At 36.2% G+C, this 20,066-nt stretch overlaps 1 protein-coding gene across 1 annotated transcript; it reads right to left on the minus strand.

The window, feature by feature from the left end:
- Positions 1-1,039: 1,039 nt before the first annotated feature.
- Positions 1,040-5,516, minus strand: LOC121422827 (ubiquitin-conjugating enzyme E2 S-like). Its single transcript, XM_041618039.1, has 4 exons — positions 5,384-5,516; positions 2,522-2,672; positions 2,159-2,349; positions 1,040-1,374 (listed from the first exon to the last, which is right to left on the minus strand). Exons 1-4 carry the CDS (start codon positions 5,396-5,398, stop codon positions 1,078-1,080), a joined length of 654 nt encoding a protein of 217 aa, XP_041473973.1. The 5' UTR covers positions 5,399-5,516; the 3' UTR covers positions 1,040-1,077.
- Between the last annotated feature and the right edge of the window lie 14,550 nt (positions 5,517-20,066).

The following is a 20,066-nucleotide window of genomic DNA, read 5'->3' on the forward strand; positions in this document are numbered from 1 at the left end:
CTCCTCAGTTTTAGTAAATATATTGATTGATACCAATGAAAAGATCATTTAATTCTCTTTAAAATGATACCCTACATGATATGATTATGGTTCACATGGAGGTGCAGTGCCTTGAAATGTGGGGCAAAGTCAAAGTTCAAAAGTTGCAAAATGACACAATATTGAAAGTCACTGCTCTTTTTGACTGTGGTGATGAGTGAGCTTCTCAGCGGTTTCTTTTGTTTTTGTGCACCCTAACATCAACATTAACATGGAGATCTATGAGATAACATGGTTTGAAATACCCATGCATGTTTGTTTGTTATGTGTTTTTTGTGAAGAGGTGTATTTGATTGAATGTTAATGTTAAGGTGCATGAAAACAAAAGAAATCGCTGAGAAGCTCACTCATCACCACTGAAAAAACGAACAGTGACTTTCAATATTGTGTCATTTTCAACTTTTGAAATTTGACCTTGCCCCACATTTCAAGGCACAGCACTTCCATGTGAACCATAATCACATCATGTAGGGTATCATTTCAAAGAGAATAAAATGATCTTTTGAATATTAAATATGCATTGTGCAAATTGGAAAATGGAAAAAATTAATGGCCAAACTCAGATTTCTAAACTTTTTTGAGTTTATTATTTTTTTTAATATTAATTTTACATTGGGGTCAATGCAACTATGCAATCAATCACAAAAGATGTTATATTAATTATCAGCTTTCTGTTATGGAGCCTACAGAGGTATTTAACATCATATTTATATAAAACCATGTTGAATGATTGGCAATAATCTCTCGAGATGGTATCAAAATCAAGAAAAGTATGTTGAGCTCATAGCACCTGTCTTTGGAGAGCACAGAATTACAACCAAAATGGATTATTAGAAGATCAATTTTCCCTTTGAGGAATGATTTCAGGCTTTCCTGTTTGTGCTAAAAGTGTTTAAAAATTGAACAATTTCATTTTATAGATTGAAAATCCACATAGTATTAGTAAGATAGGGTCTTCTGTATGTATACACACTGTACAAGAAAAAAAAAGATAAGTTAAAAATTTCCGGGAAATTGGCGATTTCAATTTGGCATACATCATAATCTCTTCAATGTTCTCTTTTTGTCTTTTTTCTTCTTCTCCGCTAAAGCCACCTTCTTGTCGCCCGCGTGCTTCTTTGCGGCTGGTCCGTGCTGTGAATTAATGCCCGACGTGGAGGGATTTGAATCCTCATTCTCCCGCGATTCTTTGGAGGTTCGGTGCGGCTGCGCGTGGATCTCGGTCATCATCTTGGCTCGTGAGAAGTACGTGTCGTACTGTTCTAGTAGCAGCTTGCCCGCCTCTTCGTTCAACGCTGACTCAGGATTGGGGTAGATAAGTAGGCATTTGATAGTCTGGAAGGAAAGAGAAAAATGTATTTGGAATAAAGCATGAGATTTTGACGAAGAAAACTCTGTATAAGTCAAACTTCTTCAGTTAAAATAAATGCATAAGTCCCAAATTTTTCACAATTCATTAAATGGAACATATTCATCATTTATTACCGTCATCACCACAATCATCACTACCACCATTATCACCATCATTATCATCATATTACCATCACCACCATGGCACCATCGTCATCATCATCCTCACCACCATCATGAGATTCATGACCATTGTCGTCATCATCATCACTACCACCATCATCACTACTATTATCACCACCACCATCATAATTTTACTGCTTAAATTTCATGAGCAGTATTGGTCATAGACAAAAATATTGCATCGCCATTATATACAGTCCTGTATAAAAACTTGCTATACAAAATAGACTTTAATAGCAGTCATACAATAAAAAAAAAAGTTTAATTGTGATGCAATACAAGAAAAATTATTCCCTACATTTTATATAAAAAATAGAGAAAAGGTGAGGAGAGGACATCATCAGGGTTCGCTCATTACATACAAATAGGACAATTTCACTAAAATAATGCAAAGTCATGAAATATCATAACTTTGTTAAAAAATTCCTCATCCATTTTTTTGTCAGTGCTTTTTATGATCTCATTTTACGTGTCATAACTTTGTTATTCTAAGTCCAATTTTTATGAAACTTTCAGTGCTTTGAATGGTACTGTACATCAAATCATATTATTTTCATCCTTTGAGTAGTCTTTCACTGAATCTTACCAATAATAGATGTTTGATACCCATATCAGCCTTCCAGTCTCTCTTGAGTGTGTTGACACAGATCTCTCCGTTGCTGGCTACATTGGGATGGAACACCTTGGTGAGGAAGAAGCCTTTAGGAGGAGCTTTGGGGAAGTCTTTACCTAACACCAGCTTGATTCGAAACTGCCCAGCTGCATAGGGGGTTCCAGCTGCATGGTGTTAAAAATAATAAACGAAAAAAAAATCAAAATCTAATATCTGTACACATAAACTGATGAAGGTAGAGAAAGTAGAAAGAGGATTTAAATACATAAAGGAAGAGAGTGGACAGGGGGGGGGGGGGGTCCTGGAAGAATATGAAGTAAGAATGTCATATCTTACATGGTCCTTCAATGACAGCATGAATATCAGTTATGTCTTCATCACTAGGAAACACCTTGATGCCTTCAGGCGGAGACGACTTCAGATCTGCAATCTCCTTCACTATCTGACGGATTACATGGGGCGAGAAATTTTCCACATTGGATAAGGTCTGTGAGGAGAAAAAAGCAGACAAGAATGCACAGGCTTAAGTTGAATTAGGCAGTGACATTATTTGCGTAAAGTTTTGAGGGGGGGGGGGACAAGTTCTTGCAACAGATTCTAGAAATGGTATTCAATCCAAATGACACATTCATGTCGGCAATAAAAGCATTGACTCTTTAGACTACAATGTAAAGCATTGAGATTCTACCCTTGTAAATGTCATTTGTTTTGTCTAAATGTTTTTTCAATGAAAATGATTATAGACCATTTGATTCTTTTTTTTTGCAAATGGACCTATACATATTATTTGAAATACACTGAACAAATAATACCGGTACTCCACCATTCTCTCTCTATCTCTACCAAAATTTATAATCCACCAGGATCACATCAGATTGTTAGGGCATTGCAAGAAACTAGCAATCAATAATAATAATAAATTTACCAAGGGTAGCCACTCTAAGCTGTTCTTCCAGCGGGCCCTGCTTAACATAATACTACCCTTCTCAATTATCACTTGTAGAGTGCCTGACAAGAAGGCAGAAGGTCCCATTTTTAAAGTCTCTGGTATGACTCGGCCGGGATCAATCCCTCGACCTCCCATTCATGAGACAGGCGCTCTACCACTGAGCCACCATATCTAGGTCTTTAAATCAATCACAAGTCTCAATAATTAATTGCAAATTTGCAATTGATCTATCTATTACCAGTAAAATAGCAAATGGAAGTTGTTGCAATAAAAATTGAAATATTTTCTTTCAATGTGAATTATTTCTTAATCGAAACATTCCAATCTTACCCCTCACACTAGTGCGAGATTACTATTAAACCTCGCACAAAGAACTGCGTTTGGCAGTGGATTTCACTGCAACACAGGACTTTTAGGCTTGATATTTCTGTGTGCTGTGGCATATAATGAACCAGTGTGTGCAATCTTACAAAAGTACAGTGATGGAATTCTGAGTCTTGACTGAAACAAATTTGAACTTTCTTTTATTCAAGGCTGCATTCTCTCAGTATTGTTTTAAATTGTATTATTAAAGGCGCTCTATAAGTATTCTAACACATTTCTAAAAATAAAATCATGTGATCAAATATTAAAGGTCAAGTCCACCTCAGAAAAATGTTGATTTGAATCAATAGAGAAAAATCAGACAAGCACAATGCTGATAATCAAAATCGGATGTAAAATAAGAAAGTTATGAAATTTCAAATTTCGCTTATTTTTAACAAAATAGTTTATATTAACGAGCCAGTTACATCCAAATGAGAGAGTCGATGATGTCACTCACTATTTCTTTTGTTATCTATTGTTTGGATTATACAAAACTTCAATTCTTACGAATTTGATGATTTGATAATGGAATTCAACATGTTCAGGGAAGAATTAAACTTCATTTCACATGAAAATGACGAGAAAGTCAAAATATTTCATATAATAATATACAAAAGAAATAGTGAGTGATGTCATCAGTTCCCTCATTTGCATACCGACCGAGATGTGCATATAACTGTTTTGTGAAATGAAGTGAAACTTTAAGATGTCATAACTTTCTTCTTTTGATGAAATTTTCAGTGTTATGCTTGTTGAATTTTTCTCTTTTTATTCAAAACAAGGTTTTGTTGGGGTGGACTTGTCCTTTAAGAAGTGACTACAATGAAAAAAAAAAACTCTAGTTCTTCATGAAGATTGTAGCCAGATATCACTTTGATTTGAATTCTAGGAGATCTAGTGTTATACCAAAAATGTTCTGCAAGAATCTTCAGGATTGAAGGAAGCAGACTACACAGAAGAAAAAGAAATTAATCAAAAATATCATTTTTAAGGGGGTTCCATTATTATTAGAGGCAGTTTAACAGACCTGCTTTTTCACCTTTAATCATCTACTAGATATATGCCTTTTCTAAACTAGACCATACTAAAAAACAATAGACTCTAGTTTTAATCTCTTTCTTCAAACTTTCTTTCATTCTTTCTTCTTTTAAATTTAGGCTAACCTCATAGAGTATAAGCCTACATTCACCCATTTTGTCTTTCTGTTTTCTCCTTAAGAAATAGTTTAATCTGTTGGTCTATTTCTCTTCTTGTTTTCTCCCCTTGGCTGCCTTCAATATTCACCAGAGTCCTACTCATTCTCCTCCTCTGCTGTCATCTTCTTACTAAATTCTTCTCCTCCTTCCTTGCTTGGCACACTCAGCCAGCCTCCTCCTCCTGATCTTGTTCTTCTCAGTTCTCTCATCTCATGACATGTTTTTCGTCCCCTAATATTCGAGGATAAGCGGTTATCCGCAGCTGGGTTTGTTGATGCTTGAGTTTGAGTTGACTTCTCTGAACGAACATGACGAATATGAATTTTCTTCATTTTCATTTCTCCTTCACTCATGTCATGAGTCATGTTAGACTGACACACCAACTTAGCCTTCATATTATTTTAGATTTGGCCTTTAATTTTCAATTAATAGGGGCGTAGTATTGTTGTCAAAGTTCTGAAACAATGATGAAAGTCACACAATTCAATTACCGTACATACACAACAGTCAACACTATACCGGTACCACTTGGCAATGCAATGCGTGTAAATTGTTAACCGTATTTCGACAATCGCCGGTTTTCTTCAATTCATCTCACCTAAAATCATGTTCTACATTCCTACTCATTTCCTAAAATGTATAATCACGTAAAAATTATACTGAACAAACATAAGCATCTTATCTTACCCCAGAAAGTGACATTCTGAAGATTGGTTTTCAAAATCCGTCAAAAACGGTGTATTTGCCCAGGATAAAATTGGTGATCGTTGCAAATACGAAAAACAACAGCAGCTGGGTCATAGCAGGTCATCGCTATTACGAATGGACCAATCCAGGCGCAGCTTTCAGTGCAGATTGATTCACACTTCCGGGTTACTGTAGCAGAAGACATTTGAAGCCACATTTGCCATGGAATTGAGTGGATAAATTGTCTTTTATTGTCCGGTTGGTGGAGTTATATGTACCCAGTGCATACATAACGGTAGATATACATATATATGAGAAGAATTTGGAATAATATTGACGGATTTATTCATTTGCTCTGTTTCCTGGATATTTACATGACTTTTTACTAAAAAATTGGATTGTACACAAAGTGATGTCATCGACAAAAGTGGGATCGGTGATTAATCCGGGCATCTGACATGGCGGCCGTGTATTGCTAAGCAGAAACTGCACAGCACAAATGAGGAAGGGTAAGTTTCGGTCGTGTTTTTTGCCGATTCTCATGTAGTTCAATTTGTAATTTCACTTGTGCCTAAATTTTGGTCAAACACGTTGTATTCATATCCCTAAAATCTGAGTTATTCTTGGAGCTGATCATTGGCGCTGGCCTCGACGCGACGTCGAGCCAGCGCCAGCAAGTGAGTAAGGCCGATCAGCTCAGCCAAAGTTTAGCCCTGCGAGCGCAGGCAGCAACACGGTCATCGCGGCCCCGTCCTTGCCCGTCCCTCTTTCTGCCTGGGACTGGTCCTGGCTCTGGTCCTGGTCTGGCCTGGCTGAAGCTATGAGTCATGGCCCAAGGTCGTCCTGCTCCCAGTTACATTTATTTACACAATAATCATAATGAAATGTCGGGGGGGGGCTGTTTGTGGCACAAACTTATTTTTTGTAAATCATATGTGTAATGACTGAGTGTGGCCATGTGGAGTGTTAATTACGTGTTGACAGTCACTGTTGACGTTGTTATGTGTTAATTGCCGAGTGAATTGGTGATTCTAGATCAGGGATTCTCAAATGGTGGCGCGCGCGCCACTTTTGGCGCACCGAGCCTTGCGGAGTGGCGCTCGGGAGCCGGTATAAAAAAAAGTTAAAATAAGGAAAAAGTTGGGGAGAAAAAATTTATCTATTAGTAACCTGGAAACAAGGATTAGGTGATCATTTTAATACAAGGAGGAAACAAAAACTCTTTACTTGACACTTAATTGCTAATTGATTTCCTCAGATTTTTTTCAATTTAGCACTCGATAACTCCTGTTATGGAGGATCGATGGTGTTCTCCTTTTTATTTATTCTATGATGTACAAAGTTTATTTACCACACAAGTGATTTGAAAACCCCGTTTTTCATGTTTGTAGGATTTCTATTTCAACGGCGGGAAATTTTACATTTCCAGGGTATACGATTTGGTTAATCAAATAATATGATATTCAAAGAACATCCTGATCATAAAAGATTATGAATATGGGACACAACAAGCAGAAACTTTGTTTCCGGAGCCGATTAAAATCCGAAGTTGCAAAAGTGAAATACATGTATGCTCAGATGTATTGCCTGCCGTGATTGCTTACATGCACTCTTGCTTAATACGAACTGAATGAATAATACTGCACGCGAGTTGTAGAGAGAGAGAGAGGGGGGCAGTTTGGGGCGTTAGTACAGTGCAACGCCTAATTTTCAGCCCTTGCAAAATCGGGGATGTAACTTCAGCCACTGGCGCACAGATGGGGGTTATGATTGGGGGCCCCCAAGTGTTTCACGGAAAGGGAAAGAGTGGAATATTATTTTCTTAATATGTCAAAATATAGATTTTTGTATTGAAAAATTCAATACTTTTGCTTCAGCTGCCATATCTAGCCCCCTCGTTTTTTTTTCTCACTACGCCACTTGCTTCAGCCAATAGATCTGGTACAGTCTGAACTAGTGGTATCATTGGTATATTGTGAAAAAGTCCCTAAAGTCACTGGTCATTTTTCTTTTAATATTAATATTGTGCAGTTTGTTGGCATTTGTATTTCTTCTGTTGATATTAATTAGAGCCCCTCTGGGCAATTAAAAGGCCTTATATTCCAAAACTTCTGGAGGCTCTGCCCCCTCGACCCCACCAAGGGCCTCTGGACCCTCTGCTGATACATTGCTGGTTTGCGTAATGGATAGTGGAGCATTATGATAGATTCTCAACAAGAAATATGGCGCTTCAAAAAAAGTAATTGAGAATGGCTGTTCTAGACTATAGTGCATAAGGAAAGTTAACTAGTCGTTACGAAAATTACTCTTCTTTATGAACAGCTATATGATTAAACTCCCACCAGAATCATCTGATTTCGATGTAGGCCTAGTATCATAACCTTGTTCATTGAATGAGTGTAATAGACCTATGATAACAGGTGTGTGACTTTTTGTGGCTGTGCATGTGTAAAATTTAGTGATGTCATATATTTTTAAATTTCTAGATCTAATGTAGATTTAAAAAAAAAGATTTTTTAAGGAGCCGAACGAACAACAACAACAACGAGTCGCTTTGAGAGTCATACTTTTTTCTCATGATTCAGTACATGGTTTCGCATCGGAAATTATCTTGTTTACAAAAATTCAAATAATGTTTAACATGTCATTGTTTAATATTCAATTGCCTTTATTGTTTCTTCATTGTTAACAATAGCTAATTGTTCAATGAACAGTTACATGTAACAATGGTAACAATGAAGAAAAAATAAGTGTTCATTTGATGTTATTGTTTTTATCTCATGATGTACTATGAAAGTTTTGAAAAGGAAAGATGAAATTTATCAAATTTGAACAGAATTGGTACTTACAGAAATTCTTTTTATAATTTCCAATTTCTTGATAAGAACTCACTTAAATACAATTTTTTTGAAAAATTCAATCATTTCATTTTATTGCCGCCTGATAGCTAGTTTTAAAGTATGAAAATTGCCCAAAATTGAAAATGTCAACTTATTTCACAAGCTGTGCCAGCAGAGTCGATCACTGCAACACCACCAAATACAAAGGCAGTATCACTCACCAAAATCCCCACTGAAAGTGAAAAATAAAAAAAAATTGCCCTAAAATTGCGGTATCCCACCATACATGTACAAGTATTTCCAGAGCAGGCGGCGGATATTAGTTCAGATTTAAGAAGCAGGTGCAGAAAAATGCTTTAAAAATTAGGAAATCTGTGGTTTTCTGAGTTCATGAACTGCCTTTTCTCACAAATTTAGGATCATATCTTCAAAATGGCTAATAAAAAGCAAACCACAAAAACTTAACCGCATTGATTCTGCACAAAAACTTTTCTGTACATTAAAAGTTCCCATAAGATCTGCTGCCGCACAGCATTTTAATGTTTTGTCTACTGTAGGTAGAGTAGTTTCTCTGTTAGAATACAATGTTGTAGCTTTTAGAAGTTCTTTTAAGAAATTAAAACAATTCATATCCAATCGAAAATAAGAAAGGCTGTTTGTGAAGAGTTTCTCCAGAACTTATGGTTTATTTGGACACTCCCACCATCCAGGGACCCTCATGGCTCTAGGGGCTCATTGCAGTTACATGAATAGTTGTGATCAAACACAAATCCAGAAAACAATTGCAATTAGATTATAATAGGGACTTGCGTATGAATTTTGAGATGTGCTTTATAAACAAAGCTCTTTCTGCCATAGGCATGGACAAGAAATCACATGTAGGCTAGGGGTGATTTAATCCTAGAAATGCTAAAAAAAAAACCCTGGAAACAATATTGTAAAAAAAGGAGCCCTGAAAATCCCCATTCATTGCAAAGTTAAAGCTTTTCCAACGTTGCATATGTAGGCAGTAATGTAAGTTGTGAAAAGTACCCCCTCCCCCTCCAAAAAAAAATATTGCATGGCAATAAGTGGCAATGGGCCCCAGTAGACTAACCCCAAAATTGGTTCCTTTTATAAGTATATGGCTAAAAGAAAAAGTGAAAGTTTACTTTAATTGTTTAATCAATGTACTCTGTTCTCATGAATCTGTGTTACATGTAGTACAAGACTGTTGGAGGAACTTCCGCAGATAAATGTACCATAAAGTTATAAGCAAACTATGTACACAAGGTCATTTTCAAACGTGAGTGACACGACAATCGGAGAGGTTTTAGGGCTCATATCTTCAAACTTAAAGGTTATGAATCAATCATGACTACTATATTATATACAATGTAGGACTGGCATGGGCCACTACGAGTTTGATTTGAATTCAACAATTCGTTTAGTAGATATGATTAAAAAACGGTGCGTGAGTGACACGACAAATTTTGGACATGGGTTTCTGACCACTAACACATATGGTTGGATTCGTGCCCAAGTAGTTGTCATGGAGTACTGTGAGTACCAGTAAATGGACATAAATAGTGTACCTATCTAACACATATAGTCAAAATCAATCAAACCTTCTCTATGGAAAATGGTACCCTCCTATATATCGTGAGTGACACGACATCCAAAACGTGAGTGACACGACAAGTGCAAAAATACAACATTTATCTCAACATTGAAGTATTTTTTGCATGATGTAGAAGAGTAAAATACCATTAACCAAAAAACAAGCATAATTACATAATAACTGCTTTCTTTTAAGTTCATAATATGTCATCCTGATGTTTTATTCTTGGTTTATGGTTATATTTGCCCATCAACTCACATTCCCTATACCATACCAAATTGTCACATTAGGGCTTCTACCACTCTCCTCTTTAGAGGAGGGGGCACTTGAAGGAGGTGTTATGAGGTTTTGGCATTGACATCAACTCAAACATTCTTTTTGTGGCCTGATATCATTCAAAACTTTAACTCTTTCTCCCTATCTGTATATGAAAGTTTACAGGTTTATGGAATGGAATAATTTTTCCTTGTAAGAAAGGTATTCTCAATAGTCACTCACATCATCTGGTATGGTCTGGTAGCCAATGTCGTGTATGACTCCCTTTTCTTGAAATACAGGATTTCAATATTATCCTCCTTTAATATTTTTATAGGCATTGTCCAAATAGGACATGGCAGTTTAAATGTCTTTTTTGGTACCAAACCACAATCACGTTGCTGCACACTTCAGATGGACTATCAGCAAATCGCCTTGAGAAAATTGGAAATTCAACTCAACAAGCATAGGTTTCTCCTGAACATTGCTTGTATGTGGACACTCCCAAGGCAGTACATGTAGGCACTGTACCAAAATTCAGAGCTATGCTTTTTGCTCGAATTTGTAAGCGCCTTTTCATTGCTAATTATTTGATCATATACCATACCACGGGATCCAGGGAAAGCCACAAGGTGAAAGACGCAGTCAGTACCTGATTCTTGCCGTCTGCTACTATGACATAACAACTACAAGTCATTAGCCTTTCCTTTTCTAAGCCCTTGGATGTCACACTAAAATCCAACTCAACATCCCAACCAGGCTCCCTTTACACCTCAATAGCTTTTTCCCCTCGAGGTCCAGCTCTGTTCTTACATGTATCAGGGTACCCCCCACCAAAAAAAAATATGATCTACTGGTACATGGCAACCCATCCAAAGTTGCTCAAATCAAAATGCGGTCTCGGTTGGGACTTGTTAGGACCTCCATGAACATGCATCATTTTGTTGTAATGAATATGTGTAAATGCAAATCTGCTCTGAACACACATCGGCCCATTTACGGTAGTTTGCTGTTCAGACCCTACATGTACATGTAGTTAATCACTAGCGTTATGAATGGTGGCTGAACAAATAATGATTTTGAACTTGGCATGTAGCTGCTTCAAGCAATATCCAAAATGTTATATCAATTCTCAGTACATTCTCACCTGAAATGTTTGTTTTCTTGCAAATTTGTTTATTCATGTCCTGGAATACAAGCTTTATGGCAAATGAAAAGGTTGATTTAATCAATCAGAAGGAAAAGAAAAATATTTTCTTTTCCAAATTTGAAAAAATGTTTGGTGTTCATGGTGATATCTTATATCTCATATACACTACTTTACCACTGAAATTTCTGCAAATTTCAAAAAAGGATCCGTGACTTTTCTACCTGAGTATAGCAAAGAAATAACATTACTCAAAAGAAAGGTGAACTTTCTGCTTATTTCTGTAAATGGAGACAGAGAATGTTCAAGTAATACCTAGGTATGACTTGAACCATCACCATCACCAACCCTTTATGCATTGTAAATGTGTCCATTGCTCAAGTATAGTGGTTTTTCTCTTGATACATTCATAATTTTGTGTTGATTATGTTGTTATATAATCACATACATTCACCAAAATATGAATTAGGATCGGAGTCTTCACACCAATGGAAAATTGTCAGGATTTTTTAAACCAAGGCAACCACGGAGAGGAGAGAAAATAGATGAACTCAATGTCAAATTCAATATTTCCATAAAAAGGAGTAAAATTAGGAAGATGGAGGAAATTATTAGCCTAAAATAGGCCTAAATGATGTCAGGAACAACATTTTGACTGTATCCCTGGTAAAACGCTTCAAAAATTACTGGATGTCCTTTTTTATACACAATATAATACCGTGAGTGACACGACATTTTGTGAGTGACACGACATTGTGAGTGACACGACACAACTTTGACAGTTAATTTTAGCTTTACCTTAACACATTGGACCAAGTTACTTTATATACAATAAGGTACAGATAAACTGTATTTGCTCCAGTACTGGGATAAAATAATTTTCAGAATACACAGCTAGAGAAAACTTTTTGCATTTAAAACGTGAGTGACACGACAACCAGTTTTGAAAACTTCTAAACCCAATTTTTTTCAGAAAAACACTTCACAGAATTTTTTTTTTGCATTTTAGGAGTTAGATACAATACACAGCTTGTATCTTGCCAACAAATGTTCTTCTAATACAAATTTTATATTGTGATAGGCAATATGTGAATTTTAATGCAAAAATCAACATTTTGCAACATTTAATTTCCCTTGCATAAAATTTACTGTATCTCAAGACATAATTAATAATTTTATGTAAATGAAATGGAAAAATATACTTCAAGATGTCTAGTTTCAAAAAACATTGAAGCCTAATGATTTCTAGCAAGTTTTAATTTTCACCCCCATGTCCACTTTTGTTTGAAAATGACCACAATAATATTGTCAGATGATGCTTTAAGTGGTTAAGAAAGCAAACAAATCTGTGTATGATTACTTTCACTATTAAAAAAGATTCAAGTTACAAACATTCTATGCTCTAATGTGTTGCTACTCTTCTGTGAGTCACATATAGGTTGCAAAACAGCTCGAAAAGTTTGAGGGGGCACAATTTTAGCACGTCAAATAGATGCATTTACACCTCCCATCCTATTTTGTCATTTGTAATGAGGAGTGTTACTGTGTATTCAATGATCACAAAAGAAAATGTGCCTTCAAATACTTTTCTGTTATTCTTTTCTCAGAGATAGGATTAAGATGTTTCCATGGGGGGGGGGGTGTCATGGCCTAGTGGTTACAACTCTCATCTTTCAATCAGAGAGATGTGGGTTAGATTCCTAACCATACTGTGTTTTCCTTCAGCAAGAAATTCACCCACATTGTGCTGCACTCAACCCAGGTGACCTGGCATAATTAATTCCTTGAATGCACAAAGCGCCTTTAGCAGCTGGAGCTAAAGCGGGGGTAATGTATAGTACACCAATGAATAGACAAATAGATCAGTCGCCGCCTCATATTATTATTATCTAAATTTTAATAGAGTTGGGGATGAATTACGTTCAGAGTTGAATATTGTTTTAAGAAAAATTGTTCATGTTATGTTGATTTTCTTTTGATGAAATAAAAAAAAACTTGAATCATAGGACATAGATGCATGTTATGTATGTACCTTTTTTCCAAGATATTATCATGATGCATACATGTAGGCCTATGTAGTTCTTGCATACTTCTGAACAATGTCAATCATATGAAAACATAATGTACACTTTAAATCTTTGATTTAAAGATATTGTCTCAAAATGAATTGACTCACTATGACACTGTCACTACTTGGCTCTTATAAGTGATAAGAACAACAGTTTAATATTAGGGCCTCTAAGTAACCCAAGGTCACCCATAACCTCCAATACCCTCAGAATGACCTTGATGCTCTTCCAAATATTTGTAGACTTTAGGCCAAAATACATGTATGTGTCCTTTTTGCCTGACGCCTTGGTGCCCTGTGGTAATCAGTACTTGTAACCCATTCAAAAGTATATTTTTGCTATTGGTGCCCTGTTTGAATGACATTGGATGCCCCCTGAAGTGAGCATAACTTTCCCTTTATATGTGCCCTATAAAGTACCCCTTTGAAATCTTATTTAGAGCCCAGGGCCCCATTGAATAATTTTAAAAAATAATAAAAACTAGGTACATCAGTTCATGTTTAAAAGAGAGTAAAAAGGCAAAGGTATATGTAGAGCAGCAATACTTTCTTTTGAATTGGTAAAATCTTGTTTGAAAGGATTTTTTTTTTTGGGGGGGGCAAGTGAAATATATATTTGGGCAAGCTATAAAGTACAAGAGTAAGTACTTTTGACATCTAAAAAAAAGGATACCGAGAAAAATTGGCCTTCAGTGCCCTTTTTTAAAAAAGATTTTGGCCTTGGGGTCCTAAAAAAAACCCTAAGGTATTTCATGGCCAAACTGGCCTTTCCTTGAAAAGGACGAAATTTATTAAGGCCTGTAAAAGTTACCATTATGGTAACTCCATTAGAGCTATTATTATTAGCTGTTAGCTCCATGGTAACTCTGCCATCCAATGGAACTTGCACGGAATCCTTGATTTTGGTTGTTAAAGGATCAGTGTTACCACAGTAGTTACCACTGGATGTCAAAGTTAATATGATAGTAACTTTTGTGCAATGGGGCCCTAGTTCCTTTGTTTATGTCCAACACACTACGTGTCTGTTGATAAATCATTACCCTTGGGCAAATACATTCATTGCAGCAATGACAGCATGTGCGATGTTACAAATGTACGTACAGTAGTCCTTCCTTGCATATCCGAGGTGTTTGAGCAATGACCCATCGTCTATAATTAGCTCTACCTTGAGGGATTCCGAGATGAAAGCTGCTCCCTCGGTGTAATGCCTGGCATGATGGTCTTCCAGACAAACTTAATTCCATGTGACTTTGCGTTCAGATTATGTTACGTTACGTGATCAGGACCACTTGTCTTGAATGTGTGAACCCCTCTTTACATGTAGTTTACCATTGAGATGTCCATTAATCTTTCTGACAAGAACATTGTGTAGGCCTGTATATTTCCTCTTGTGGAACCACCATGTGATATTGATCGATCAAGTCTTCATAGGAGGCCTATACAGTACAATTCAAAAACATGTGCAGCAGAACTTGATGCAGGGAGAAAAATTCACAGGGGCTCAGGGCGATTTTGTCCCCAAAATGCTTGAGATAGCCCTGGAAAATCCATATTCACCGCAATATTGTAGCTTAAGATTACTGTGTTGCAGATTTTAATAGGCAGTAGGTTAAAGTAAAAATTAGCCCACGAAAATGTAAAATTAATGTTTTGCCTGACTTGACATGCATTTGGGAAATAAACCTGTCTTGTGTTATACACCTATTCACGACACTACATGTACACCTGGATTGAGTGCGGAAAAAATGTTCTGAAAGCTTATTAAGTTTAGAACCAGCATTTCAAATATAAGAGGGTCACAGCCATGCACAGCTACATGTATCACTAACATTTCTCTGAGGCAACCATCTCTTCTTGAATCACCCAAAATATCTGCTACAAACAATATCCAATCTACAAATGCTGCAGAGAAATATCTACTTGCCGCATACATGTACATGTAATTTTTCATTGTGCGAATTTGACAAAAAAGGAGCCTTTGAAATAAAAAAAAAACTCTCAAATTCAGCATTCGCCCAAGGTGATAACAAAAATAGCTCCTAAAAATCATAAACATTTATTCCCTAACCTGCATTGAACCATGCTCTTGGTATAGTCTGCAGGCACAGACCCTGATTGGAACTTTGATCAACAAGTGTGCCTCCACACAAAGACTAGCACATACATAACTTGCTGAGCAAGAGGGCCTTCAGTACACAAGGCATGAGTAGGTTGCACATTCAGACCCTTTACTCGAGTGAAGGGTTTGCCCAGCAAACTACTCAATAGTACTAGTCTGGATTCTCAAGAAACTTTGCTTCTGAAATAAAGCCTACTTGTACAGTGTCATGGACACGTGTACTGAAGTCACCTACATTTATGAGCCATGTTCGTAGTATGCTAGTAATGTAAATGCAGTCTCCAACCGACTGAGATAGCTGATCAGTGTAAGATGACACATGGTCACATGACGCTTGCTTGAAATACATCTTATGATCACACAGTTACCAAGAAAGCTTTTCAAAGATGTGTGCTTGATTTGTTTTATGATTTATCAATAACAAGGAAGTCCTGTAGCGTCAAGTTGAATAAAGATAAGATAGGAATGACTGTCTTTGTATTCTTTCTCATGAGCCAAATTTTCGTTAATACGTAGGTGGAGGTAAATGGCAAGTAAGCCCGATAGTCTAGGGTTGAAAGCTTTTAATAGTCCACTTTCTGTTTTCACAATGATTTTAATCAAGATGAAGTAATTGTAGCGGTCATATATTCGGATCAGTCATGGTGATCATATTGACCGTAGAAAGTTTGTGAATGGTTAAAAAATTAATGGATCAGTTAACGGAAGGCCAATCATGGCGTTTGTAAAGGATCACACGACAGTGGCATTAAAGTATTTATCTCAACACTTTATTTCTTCTCTTTTGAGCATATTTATAGAAATGCCAATCTTGGGATTTTTTGCCCGATTTCAGGCCTTGACAGCTTGCCATTTCAGTGCCTCTTTGGGCTTAATAATGTACAGTACATATGGAGTGTATTTTCTTGGGTTTTTTTTCCTCCAGGCACAATTTTGTGTTGTGTGCTTGTAGATTCCATCATTACTGATGGTTCCATACAGTTCTACATGTATATACATGTGTTATTTGCCATTTGGGGAAAAAAGACCCATAACTTTATACAGGAAACAGGACCACGAATGTGTATCAACTATCATCAACAATGCAGAATAATGTAAAAATACATTTGTATTTTATTATTGTCATATTAAACAAGACTATAATCCAGTGCTTTGGTATTGGGTTCATATAAAAGCAGTCAGTCCTAATGAAATGCCCCACATTATAATGATGTTTTCATTACACCATTCTAATGACTGATTTATGAAGTAGTGGATCCCCAGAGCCATTTGTACATTGGAAGAGAGTGTAGGCCGATGATGCTATCATTGCAAACATGTCTGAAATTCTCTCCCAGACTGATATGTATGTAGTATAGGAGGCAGGAGACCCTTGTGGTGATACTCTCCCCACTGGTCTGTATTTATATTAAAGGTCAAGTCCACCCCAGAAAAATGTTGATTTGATTAAATAGAGAAAAATGAAATTAGCAAAACGCTGAAAATTTCATCAAAATCGGATGTAAAATAAGAAATGTATGACACTTTAAAGTTTTGCTTATTTTTCACAAAACAGTGATATGCACAATTCAAATGAGACAGTCGATGATGTCCCTCACTCACAATTTCTTTTGTTTTTATTGTTTGAATTATACAATATTTCTTTTTATAGATTTGACAATGAGGGCCAACTTGACTGAATCATATAGTATTGCTCATTCCACATGTTCAGGGAGGAATTGATTGTTGTTTCACTTGACAAGGAGAGGAAAAATGGAATATTCCCTATTTCATGTAATGAAATACAAAAGAAATAGTGAGTGGATGGCATCAACATTCTCCTCTTCATTTGCATATTGACAAGGATGTGCATATAACTATTTAATGAAATTAAGCAAAACTTTAAAATGTCATAACTTTTTTATTTTACATCAGATTTTGATTAATTTTCAGTGTTACATGTACATGTATGCCTGTTGGATTTTTCTCTTTTCATTCAAATCAAGTCTTTGTTTGGGTGGACTTGTCCTTTAAAGGGATACTGAGGCATGTTTCATGAAACAATTTATACAGGTCTGAAGTCAGAGAACATCCTACAGAGATAATTCATTTGATAGGTGGTCCAAGAAGGTTATTAATGATTCTGTTAATGTTGGTGTGTTTGTCATGTCTGGCAAGCCTCTGGCAAACCTGCTGACTTTAAATTTTTTATTCAAAATCGATCACCTCCCAGGGCCCAAAATGTGCCGACCAACCCTAATTTGTTTGCTTACTTTTTTTTACTTGTGAATGGCATGGTAGAACATCATCCATGACATGGAAAGGAAATAAAACACAACAAAACAACCTGACCGATCGCCCTTTTTTTCTTTTTTTTTACCGTTACAGCAAACATTTTTAGGCCTAATCTTAATAGTGAACAGAGGAAGAATACTAACACACTTTCATTGCAAAATAGGATATGGTATGAATATGGGTTCTACAGTATTTTCAAACGAAAAATGTAATTTTTAAATGGGGAACCCAGAGAAAATTTCCTCTTAAAAGTAGTAAGCCTTTAATAATGACAATATTAATGGTGATGGAAAACAATACAGTATAAACTGCTTGAACTAACAGATTTTTATGTCTGAAGGTTGCATGTTATAAAGGATTTGAGCAAATTGAAATTGAAAAAAGAACCTGTTCATCAGGAAGTACCCAACAGAAAAGTCATGCATGGCTAGCTATCATGAGATAATTAAAAAGGGCTCTTTATGTGAATATCTATCCCAGCTTTTCAATCTATTTTGGATTATGGTGATCATTATTTTATAAATTGAAGTGAAGGTACGTATCTAGGTTATTTAAAGATACAAATTTCTGTATCAACAGTTTAAAGCTATATATACAAGTAAATATTGCATTATTGAATGCTTGTTTTCCTTTGATAGTACGGCATTTTGTATTATACATACTATTTTGCCAATAATATTTATTTGATCCTATTCGACTTGGGAGACATTGGACTGTAATAGAAGAGATACAACACATGTTTCACATTATCTGGTCAAAAAAATTTGCTTTGACTTGGAAAGTTATACTTGTAAGTTTACTTACTTGTATTCTTTGTTACTATTTTAGTGAAATTCATGTTCATAATTTCATAAATGATGTTGTCTCTGTCTCTGATTTTATTTTTCATGATGATGTGTAGGCCCAAACACTACATGTACATAGGCCTACATGTACCTTAATTTTGGCTGCCTCATACTGTATATGTATGATACTGCGAGAACAGGGAAAAGTTGAATGGCTACATTTATTTCCGTGGATGGAAGAAGTCGCTTTGTGAGATAGACTATTATGATTAAGATACATGGCATAGCTGTGGCTTGAAGTATTAATTAATAAGCTCAAGTCATATCATAGCTATTGGCAGTCTTACAAGGACTCCATTCGTGTAGACATTCTTCAAGTTTGTACTTGCACATTTCCATTGTGCATTGCTCTTATACATGTACAGTCCGACCTCTCTTATCCGGCCTCCCCTTATCAGAATCTCTCTATTATCCGGCCGGACGCACACTTGCCGAGATTTTTTTTTTTTTTTAATCTTGTAAAGGTACGTGAGGAAATGAGATTTCAATCTAAACTCAATCCTATACATAAACTCACTCTGATTACATATATTTCCCAACATAGTCACCCTACACCAAACATATTTTTCATGAAAATATCTCACCCAAATCACCAAAAGAACTTTAGGAATGATAATTTCCAGTAAATCAGGGTGCAGCGCAAACATTTCATCACGTTTCTCTTTTTGATTCGCGGGAAAAACAACACATTTCTTGCTAGCTAACTTTAGGCCTCAATACGGACAGCGCCATCTATCATGTTTGAGCCTACAGTCAGTGGAACAATGGCTGACATTGCGAAGCTGCGATACCCGCCGCGATGATCTAATTTTAAAACTTGGTTTCATCGAGTCATTCACTTTCTTTCGAAGTATGCTCGATGTATACCTCAGTCATTTTAGCAGGTAAATTATCCAAGAGTTTTGGCCATCGATCGATTTCATTTCAATAAAAAACACTGCCTATAATTTGCACTGACTCTGCAGTGAATATTGTCTTTACCATATGCCCACTACAATAGAGTAGCTAAAGCTGGTGGCCTGGGGAGGCAGCCGGCAGGGCAGCTGCGTGTATTTAATATTGGGTCTCCCAGATCCGGATAAATCCCTTATCCGGATTGGTGCTGGTCCCAACATGTCCGGATAAGAGAGGTCGGACTGTATGTGCTAATAGTCTTTATAATTCTGCATACACATGAGAAGCCTAAAAGCTAGAATAATTACTGACATTACTAGTCTTTCATACATTTCTCTTTTTGTTTCATTGATTATTATGCACCTACTGAACAGGTAAATTTTTAATTTATTTTCCTTTTTTTAAAAGTCTATTTGGTCTATTCCAGTTCGTCCAAACAGGTGCGCATGTATTTAAAGACTTTCGTCTCGGTTGGCACGCACAATAAAGTCTTAGTAATATTTTAGACCAGGAGGCCGTTTCATAAAGCTGTTCGTAAGTTAAGAGCGACTTTAAGAACGAATGGTGATTCTTTCTTGCAGTCATTGGTGATTATTTAGCGCATAAAGAAATATTCACCAGTCATTTTTAAAGTCGCTCTT

This window comes from Lytechinus variegatus, chromosome 10 (assembly GCF_018143015.1).
Source record: "Lytechinus variegatus isolate NC3 chromosome 10, Lvar_3.0, whole genome shotgun sequence".
Classification (NCBI taxonomy): domain Eukaryota; kingdom Metazoa; phylum Echinodermata; class Echinoidea; order Temnopleuroida; family Toxopneustidae; genus Lytechinus; species Lytechinus variegatus.

Coding starts and splice junctions, on each gene's coding strand:
- LOC121422827 (XM_041618039.1), bottom strand. Junction 2,350..2,521: donor TGCTGTCATTGAAGGACCAT/GTAAGATATGAC, acceptor AACACCATGCAG/CTGGAACCCCCTATGCAGCT. Junction 1,375..2,158: donor GTATCAAACATCTATTATTG/GTAAGATTCAGT, acceptor CTTTCCTTCCAG/ACTATCAAATGCCTACTTAT.